The sequence below is a fragment of the Urocitellus parryii genome, chromosome 1 (genome assembly GCF_045843805.1).
Source record: "Urocitellus parryii isolate mUroPar1 chromosome 1, mUroPar1.hap1, whole genome shotgun sequence".
In the NCBI taxonomy this organism is placed as follows: domain Eukaryota; kingdom Metazoa; phylum Chordata; class Mammalia; order Rodentia; family Sciuridae; genus Urocitellus; species Urocitellus parryii.
Window position 1 is genome coordinate 112,393,315 of NC_135531.1, and position 10,040 is coordinate 112,403,354.

Here is a 10,040-nt window from a genome sequence, read left to right on the forward strand (position 1 = left end):
CTTAGCACCCAAATCTGCCTGGCTGGGACCCTGGGCTCAAAACACCTTTGGAGCTGGATGCTGATAACATCTTCGCGCTCTGCACAGAACCGAATGCCCAAGGCCTCTCCTCCGGGTTTCCACCTCTCTTTCTCCCTCTTTCTCTGCCTCTTTCCTTCTCTCTATCACCAGAGAAGCCAGGTCCAAAGACTTCTATCAGGCGTTTCAGGAAGTGTTTACCATCATACCCCATACCCGCCACCCAAAGTCCGTCTTTTGTCCAACCTGATATGTCAGAGATTCTACATTGGTCTTCTGATGAGATTTGGTTTTTCTCTTTTTACAATTTGAGAAGAGACGTTTTGAAATCACCAAGACAGGTGGGCAACAGACATCGCGACTTCTCAAAAACCTGCACAGGCAGAGCCCGCCTGGGGCAAGGTTGAAGCTCAGGTCCCAGCCCCTGGAGGCTGCGGGGAAATTGGACACTAGCCTCTGACTTCCCTGCTATCCCCCACTTCAGGGATTTCAGCCAGGAAAGGGCGAGTGAAGACTGGGAAATGGTTCTGGGAGGTTAGGTGTGTCTGTAATTGCGCAAAAACTCTTCTCAGAAGCCGAAACTAAGAGCAAATTTAATGATCAGGGTAATGGTTCAATGGAGAAGGCCCAACTCCTGACCTCTTCGGCTGATCTAAGGCAAAATGCGATTATCTTTTGCAGTAAACTGAAACTATTGCTGAAGCTGTCCTGCTCCGACTTTCTCCAGAGCAACCTGAGCGCAAGAGGACCTCCACCCTACAGTGGGCTAGTCATGAGCACCCAGTGTCCCTCAAAGGGGCCAGGCAGCCAGGGGGGGGAAGCAGGAAAAGCGACCGTGCTGTCGGATCGCAGTGCCCTCCGGGTTATTAATGGGCCTGACGGAGCCGCGGTGTCTGCGCCCCGGCGCGGCAGGCCTGCCCAGAGGAGGCAGCCTCGGCGCCCGCCGGCGCGACCTGGTCTCCCAGGCCCACCCTCCCTGGGGAGCCTCAAGCAACGCAGTCTGGACTGGTGAAGATGGTGAGATGCAGTCACTATCAGATGTGCCGGTGCTGGGACAGCGGCTCTCAGGGCCTGAGGCACCTGCACTGGCCCTTTGTCACAGGTAGGCCTGATGGATCACTCTGGTGTGTGTCACTGTGCAGAAACACTCAAAGAACTTGTATTGGTGAGGAACTTTTCAGGAACAGGGAATCACAATCCATTATGATGAGCAAACCCACCACTAACCATTTACTTCACAGCAGGCCAGGATTGACTATGTGAGCATCCTTTCTCAGCGGAAGGGATGCCAACCAGCTGGTGGTTCCCCTCTACTCCTTCCCCAGATAGCCCAAGGAATGAGGGAACATTCTGAATTGGACTTCTTGGAGGGATCACCATGCCTCTCAGGTGAGAAGCAACCACCTGTTTTTGCAGGTGGTGAAGTGTCTGAGCCTCCCTTAACACAAAGGTTTCCCTTTGTAAGTGACAACCTAATGTTAAACTGTTAAAGCTACACTTTTGAACCAAGGGCCTAGACAGAAGTAGGCAAACACTTATCCATAAGTCAGCTCCTCCAAAACACACATATTTCACACACCCTCTCAAGCTTTTGATAGTCAAAATAAAAACTTAACAATGTGGGAATGGAAAAAAGAAAGACAATACCTTTACTGAGTGCCTACTATGTTCCATGCATATATCTTGAGCCATACTGCCAATATAGTATCTAAGTACCATGATTCTTATTTTGCAGATGAGTCAAATAATGCATCACCAGAATTGCAAGTTGACCAATTGTGAATCAACCAATAGAACTGAAATAGTTCACTTTACTAACTATTGGGGAGAGGCCACAAAACTGCTTTGGCATAATTAAGTTACAGAGATATCTCGATTTCCCACACTCTTAGATATGGGGAAACTGAAATAAGATAATGGATAGGAAAGTAAATAGCTAATGTCCATAATTATGAATGTTAGTGTCTAACTTTGGAGATGGCCTTTCAGCACCTAGCAAAAATAGTTAAAAAACAAGAGACAATAAGCAAAGGCAATGTGCCCATGACAATAAATATAAATCACCCTCAGAGAGTTGCTTAACGGATTTTTTCTTCCTGGTTGACTCAATGAAGCAAAGGGTGAGAAGCAAAAACATTTACTATTCATACCCCTAATGGCCTTTACCAGAGATTCTATCAACTTCCAATATCTCCACAAACAAAATCGCATCAATTAAATCAGTAATAAAATAAGGAGCAATAAACTCCAGCCACTATCCACCACAGACAAGAAGCACACTTCTAAGAATATTTGTAATGAATGTCAATAAAACTAAAGTTAAGTTCTTTCTCCAAGAAGTCCTCTAAAGCCCTCTCTTCAAGTCTCATGAAAAAAAAAAAAACTTAATAGTAGTATTTTGAAGAGTACTGAAAAAACCTAGGCTCCCCCAATACCTAAAAGACCACTTGTACATTAAGTCCACTGTAAAGTAGAGAGGTCCAATCCACTTTAACTAACCCACTCAACATGAGTTTAATTTGTAAACTACTTTGAGTTTTATCAAAATATTCTGCCTGAAAAGTTGGATTGCCAACTTTATGTTATATGCTAATGTTTTTAAGACAAAAGATCTCTCTATCTAAAAACATTTTACTTCTTATTTCTTAGAATCCCAGAGTAGTTTGACAAAGTTAAACTCGGTAACTTACTTCTCAGGGTTGACAAATATGTCACAAGTTGACAAATATTTTAGTAAGGTGTTTTCTAGCCAGCCAGCCATAAACACCTACATGAAAAGATTTGACAGAGAAGGTTAGATCCCCAAACTACTTATAAATATATATACAACACAATATATTATATGTCACCATTATATATATGCACACATACACATTTACATTACACACAGCATTTCAGTCCAAGCAATACATAAGACAAGTCCAGTTGCATTCATAAGGAGAAGATATATAAATATTCCCACTTTCAAAATCAGAGATGGAGTTTTTATACAAGTTCATAATTATTATTCATAAAAATTTCAATATGTATGAGATTTTCATATTCTCCAAGAGAGAGTCTTTGAAACCTGATTTTAACATTAGGGAGTATAAATTATCATAGTCCCCTTTCTATCTTGAGCTGTCTATGGGTCCCTGATTCAGGCAAGAGGCCATCTTTAGGTTGCAGACTTGTTCACCTACTGACTTCAGAAGGCCTGTCCAAGTGAAGTGGAGAGCAGACTTTCACTCTTCCTTTTATATTCTTATTGTGTGAATTTTTTTTACAAGTGTATTTACTTTTTATCATTATCATTTTAAATGAATCTATATTAAGGTAAATGGGGGCAAAGCAAGCCATGGTTTTCTTTCCTGGAATTTCATTTCTCATTCTAGGAAAAGTGAAACATAAAACGCTCCAGGGCTTTTGGTGTATGGAAAGGCCCAAAGGTACATATTGGGCATAGTCAGAGCCAGCGAGTGCCCGCCACGCCAAGCCTTTCCTCAAAGCCTCTCCAATGCTTCTGCCCGACTTTACTGCGCTCTGTTAGCTGAACCGAAGAGTAGAGATGAAAAGCTTGCTTTCCCGCCTGGGCGGCGGTACAGGCTTGGGCTGTAAATCCTCCCTGACCGCTGAGGTTGCAGCCCTCAGCCGGTCAAGCTGAGCCCTAGAGGCCAACGCCCATCGATCTGTGCCCGACGACGCGACCCCGGGAGTGCCGCCTGCTGGCAGAGACGCGTGCACCCTAGGTAGTGGTGGGGATGACTAACTGAACTGGCAGCCAAAGGCAGACTGATCTCGGCAGCTGGGAACCTTAGGACCAGGGTTCGCGCTCCCCACGCGTCAGACCACACTGTTCTTCCTGCCTTCCCACACTACGGGCGGGATGGAATGGGGGCAGTGCAAATGATGGGCGCGATGGGGAGCCCAGGCCTCGCACCGAAATCTGCGTTGTGAAGGCCTCGTCCCGCTTCTGCACGAGGTGGGTCACCAGGCGTGGCCGCTGCCACCCACACTCCGAAGGCCCCGCTGCACCCTGACACACAGTGGGCTCACTTCTCCAGCGAGCAAGGGTCTCTGAAAGTCCCTGGAGCAGTTCTAGAAGCAGATCCTGAGGCCCAGGAGGGTTAGGAAAGGAGAGGCCACAGAAAGAGGAGTCGGTTGTGGTTGTGTCCCAGCTGGGCGGCTCTCCTAGCATCCTCCCCGGGACTCCCTCTCTACTGGAGTTTAAAGCTCCCCGCCCCCGCGAATTGCAGATGCGCTGGGCTTTCTCTGCCCCGCCTGGCTGCCGCCTTGGCCCTGGGACCAAGTGGGAGAAACAAAAAGGGGAGGGAAGAAAGGGGGAAGGGAAAAATGTGGATTTTATTTGTCTTCCGATGACTGTATTAATAAATTAAATGGGAGCGCCTGTGTGTGAGGGTGAGAGAATATTGCGCGGAGATAAACCTCGCCGGCCCCTGCTCCTGTGAGGCCGCCATATACAATGCGGAGATGATGAATAGGAGTCGGGAGAGGAGATCGAAGCGGGTCTGGGCTGGCTCACTCTCTCCTACAAAACTATAGGGCAATTAATTGTGGCTTGTCCCCTCATCCTTCATCTCCTGGTGGCACATATCGATGGAGATTACTGCTGATGGACCATTTTATCACCTTAAATAAACAGTCGCCACCTCTTCTAACCTCAATCTAATATATGACTCTATGTTCAGTTTCAGGGCGCTAGATAACGAATGATGTAAAATAGCTAAATCATGTGTGTTACGGAATGGGGCTGGGCCAGCACACAAAAAGAGAGAAAAGAGAAAAAGAAAAATAGAACAACATAAAAGCCCACACACCGACTGTGAGCCTCCCTCCCACGGGGACCAAGTCTGAAATCTAAATCGCTGATTGTGGAGTCGCGGCAGGAGGAGCACAGAGGATGTGCCTAGGTGGCACGCAGAGCCTACTGGTGGACCACTGACCACTGGGTTCGAAGCTCCCCAAAGAAGACTCTGCGTTTTCTAACCCGGACTAGTGCAAGGTCAGAAAACACTCTCCCTTCCTTATTTCTTTCCCAGATCCTATAGCAGGGGCTCTAGCAACCAGACAAGCCAGTCCTAGCCCCAGATTTCCTTCTCTCCCCAGCCCTTCTCCCCAAACTTTTGGCAAGTGTGACGCTGCCAACAGTGGGGCCTCCAATCCTGTTCCTACACTGGTGCACACACCGGCTCTGTTGATTCATTCTATTCCTTGCGCAGGAGGGTTCCAGCAAATCTGAGTGGATAGAGACCCCCCAACTAGGAAAGATTAAGGGTGGCTCAACTCTACGTCTAGACGTCCAAAAGATGTCTTATTTCCCGCCTCCCTGTCTGATACTAGGAAGGAAATTCTTACCAAAGCGTATTAAAAAACTAATTGGGCTGTGCGGAAAGACGACCTAAGGTCCTCCGTACAAACGCCAGGCAAGCCCAGTGACGGCGTCTCGCTCCCTTCCAAGAGTAGCGACAAGGTCACACACAACATACCAATTCCCAGAGCCCAAGAAGCGACCGCTGTGCTGGAAGCCTGACGGAAACAGCTTCAAGCAACTCAGAAGCTAATGGGGGCAGTAATACAAGACGTGGAAGAAAAGCCCCAGAGCCTCGACCCCACCCCTTCCCCTGCGTACTGGACGCAGCACTTGACTTTTAGGAGAAGCAGCAGTAGCTGCTGAGCATTCAGAGCTTCAGTGGAAAGTGTGTTCAATCACAGTAAACTGATGCACGGAGTTAGATAACAGAAATATACCGGAGGAGATCGCTTGGGCTAACTTGCAGTTTGAGCCGTTTTGAAATCTTTTTGTGTGAAAGATCTACAAGCTCCTTCACTATGGCATTTGCCATAGATGGACACTAAAGTTTCAGGGTGAAACAAGTGTTACTGGGTTCTTTTTTTACAGAGAATATTATATATTGCTGATGCCAGGCAAAAGTTACTCTTCTAAAGGGAAGGGAGAAATAAGGAAGCCCCTTTCTTTGCCTAGTAAGAAAAAGAGAAAATGTACTGGATACTCTTTAAAATACAAAGTGACAAAATGAAGCAAGGTTGAGTGGCCACTTCACAGATTTCTGTTAGAGGGAAATGGCAAGAAACTAAAAGGAACACTAGAAAACCTACACATGATAAATTAATAGGTGCTTCTCTTCTGCCTCCACCCTGCCTCTCACCACACCCCACCCACACACAACAGGGGAATGAGAAGCTTTTATTTTCAGTCTTTCAAATGACCTAAACCAAGAGGGGAAAGTGTCTCAGTTTTTGCATTTGTAATTTGTTTTAAGCCCCTACTTAGGTTAAGTTCAATCACTTTTTATCTTTGTAAAATACATCCCATATTTTCATGAGTGCCTAAGCTTGTTTCTCTTGAGAAGTTCCTAGAACCGGAAGCCTGGTCTTCCAGCATTACCCAGAGCTACCTTAGCTTTTTATTTTCTTTCTCAATGTCCCTTTAATTAGTGACCAACTTTGGGTATAACTTTAAGAGGACATTCTAACTTCTTCCCCCACCCCTTGCCCTGCACTCTGAATATTGAAACAGTCCAACTGACTCAAAAGGAGATGCCAAAAGATGAACACAACAGGAATAATTTAAATAAAATCATAACTCATTTCCTCCAATCAGAAAAAAGATACCTAGGCAATAAACTGGTTCAATATCCATATATTAATTAGTAATCTATCCTAATTCTTTCTCTGACTAGTCTACATTTCCTCTAGTGAAAATATAATAAATCTCAAGACTGCATTGTAAACAATTTAGGGAGTCTGACACACAGTCAGGGCTTTGGGGTGTGTTGCTGTTGTCTTTTCCAGCACTGTTAAATTCAGAAAACTCTGCAAGCTTCATGAGACATGCCCAACCTACAATGGCTATAATCCACAGAGCAGTAAGAAATGCCTTTTCTGGAGCATTTATTATTTTCCCCACATTTTAAAAGAATTGCTTTGAAAACAACCCAAGTAAGAAATTCATTAAGAAATAAATATTTTTTAAAATCCATTACAAGAATATAATTTTATAAAATGTTAACTGAAATTTTGAAACATGAGTTTTCTTAACTGCATACAAAATTAGGATTAAAACTCCTATTTTAAACCAGTACTTTACCCTCAGATTGTAGAAAGGAAAAAAGTAAATACAACTGCTTTTATTGTTAATGGTGGGGTGGTGGTGGTAGTAATTATTATCTCTGGTTATCACAGCAATTACCTCCAACCATTATGAAAAGATTAATACACCTAAATCACTATGCTAACATCCAATGTTTTCCAATCCAACCAACTACTTAGTGATTCCTTTAAATTGCTGTAACTCAAGTTATTTTGCCTTTATAACAAATTAAGAAGTTTGTGAAGTTATAGATATTCTTCAAGAAGAAACTCCTTCAAAATAGAATAAATGTAAATACTTAGGATCAACTTTCCTCATACAGAAGCCAGATGAAGAAAATAGCTGAAATGCATGCTGATCCTTCAAAACCTGTCTTGCTTTCAGTGTGATTTTCTTAGTCTGCTTTAATGTTATCTCCAAAGGTCTCTGGAAGAATAACACTAATCCCAAAGCTTTAGGCATACATACACCATAACTTCTGAAATTACTAATAAGAAATGGATATAAAGCAATTACATATTCATGATTTTCATTAAGAGTTTTGCTTCAAAACCTCAAAATGGAACTGTACTTGCCATAAGCATTTGAAAGCGTGAATATAGAAACCGAGCAAGAAGAGTGTTGGCGTTTAGATAGGCATTTACAATTTTCTGTAAAGACAGTAACCTTCTTTTGTTAAATTACTGTCACTCTTAACTTTAATAAATAAGTAAATGAGCCAACGTTTCAGGATCAAGGGTGCTCAGAGAATGCGGGATTCTCAGGGAACGACCCTTTCCCGAAGTCGGAAATTATCGGACATTATTCTTTTCCTCCTTTTCTAGATAAACAGTAGACCTATGAATAATGCCTGTCTGTAAGGAGAGACCCATTGTCATCCAGAACCTCTACTCCAGTGAGGCCACGCCAGCCAACAGCTCCTGAAGGATTCCCGACAACCCGAGGCCCGAAAATGAGCTTATGCTGTTAACTCCAGAGATGAGGTGTAAAGATAAAAACGCCGACTTCCACGTTCCTCAGAAAAGCTGAGAGTCCCTCCCTCGTCCAGGTTAAGGCTAGGTTGGACCAATCCCGGGCACTCCCCGTAGTGCGATGCCAGTACCAGCCCGACCTAGAGCACAGTCCGACAGGAGGGCGGGGGTCTGTATGTCCTAGTTGGGGGCAACTCTGGTCCTAATAACTTGGGGCTGTGAAGCGAGGGATGAATTAAGGGGAAAGAAATAACACCAAGGTGCCACCCGATCATCCCATTTGATTTTCTTCCTTCTACAACGCCAGAAAACTTTTGCTACAGTGATCTGGGAGGCGCCCGACCGTATCTTGGACCAGCACCCCATACCCGGTTTCACCCTATTCGGACCCGCCTCTCCAACTGGCGCCACAAGAGAAAGCGCGAAGGCTGCGACTACGTACGGTTGTTGGGGTCGCTGGTGTGCTGGTTGAGTGGGATGATCTCCATGCGCTGCTGGCCATACAGGTAATAGTCCAGCTCTTCGGCGCTGCAGCGGAAGCGCGGGACGCCCCGGCTATCCCCGCTGCCGCCACCGCACTTGGAGAGCCCTGAGCCCGAGATAGCTCCGAGGCACAAGTCTTTTGGGGGCAGCGGCTCCGTGGCCACGGTGGCGGCGGCTAGAGGCGCGAACACCGGCAGCTGCGCCACCGGCAGAGCCGAGAGACCCGCCAGCGCGGCGGCGGCGGCGGCGGCTGCCGCGGCAGCAGCGCAGGAGGAGGCAGAAGAGGCTGAGGTGGAGGAGGAAGCCGGGGTGGACGAAGCCGAGGAAAGCGAAGCCGGCCGCGGACGCAGGCTGTCCGGCGGAGGCTCGGAGCGCTCCTGCGGGGGTGGCGGCGGCGGCGGCGGCGGCGGCTGCAGGGGTTGAGGCGCGCCCAGAGGACCAGCGGCCCCGCTGCCTTTGAGCGGGCCGCCGCCGCCTCCGTGAGGGAAGAGTTGCTGCCAGTGCTGCAGGTAGGCTGGGTCCACTTTGAGGAAGGCCGAGCCGCCGGGGTCTCCCGGCTTCAGCATGTCCGACGCCTGGAGCTGGGGGCAGAGGGCAGAGAGGAGGGCGCACGTGAGCCAGACCCCGGTCCTGGGCAAGAGGGTCTGGGAGGAGGGCCGCCGCGACCCTGGAACAAGCGCCAGAGACCCTGGCTCCGCCAGCAGCAGTCGGTTTGGCGGCTCCCTCTTTCCTAACTCGGGGCTCAAAGTTTACTCCCAAGCCATGCCACGCGTGTAGCTGCACGCACCCTACACTGCCTCCAGCCTGCGATCTCAGCTTGCACCGTGCAAGGCTGGGACCCGGTGAGAAGGCGCTTTCCCCGCGGAACTCGGCTGCAAGACGCAGCCCCCGCCCTCAGCCAGCGCCCTGGAGCCGACCCGAGCCGAAGTGGCGCAGAGCCCGAGCCGCGTTGGCCTCAGGCGCCGGGAGGCGGGACAGTCTCGCCCCCCGCCCCCAATCTGAGACCTCCAACCTCCCTACCCTTGGGGCCCCAGACTCCTAGCCCCAGGGGAGCCTCACTTTACCTGGAAACTCAGAGCCACTCGGAGCCGCGGTGGGTGTGTGCGCGTTTGCGGGGTCTCGGCTAGCGAGCCGGAGGGTGTGCGTCCCGGGTGCGCTACATGCCCGCAGGCAGTGTGGGTGGAGAGCCTTAGAGATCCCGCCGCCAGGAACCCTCCAGGGATTTGAACGAAGAACTTGTAGGCCCGCTGAGGGCGCCGGAGGGCAAGCGTACCCGAGCCGGACGTAGCCGCTGTGGGCTGCTGAGCTTGGCCGCTGTCGCGTCCCGGCTCCTGGGCTCCACTCTGGAAACCTCCTGCCTGGACACGTGGGTTTTACGACAGCAAAAAATACAAGTGTGTGCGTGTGTTTGTGTGTGTGTGCGTGTGTGTGTGTGTGTGTGTGTGTGAGAGAGAGAG

The 10,040-nt window shown here is 48.2% G+C and overlaps 1 protein-coding gene across 1 annotated transcript in view; it reads right to left on the bottom strand.

Annotated features, from left to right (window-relative positions):
- The window catches only part of Prdm6 (PR/SET domain 6), a 97,545-nt gene extending 88,396 nt beyond the window's left edge, over positions 1-9,149 (bottom strand). The window contains exon 1 of the mRNA XM_026396205.2: positions 8,543-9,149. Within this exon, the coding sequence (XP_026251990.1) occupies positions 8,543-9,149 (607 nt within the window). The remainder of the gene's footprint in view (positions 1-8,542) is intronic.
- Positions 9,150-10,040: the final 891 nt, after the last annotated feature.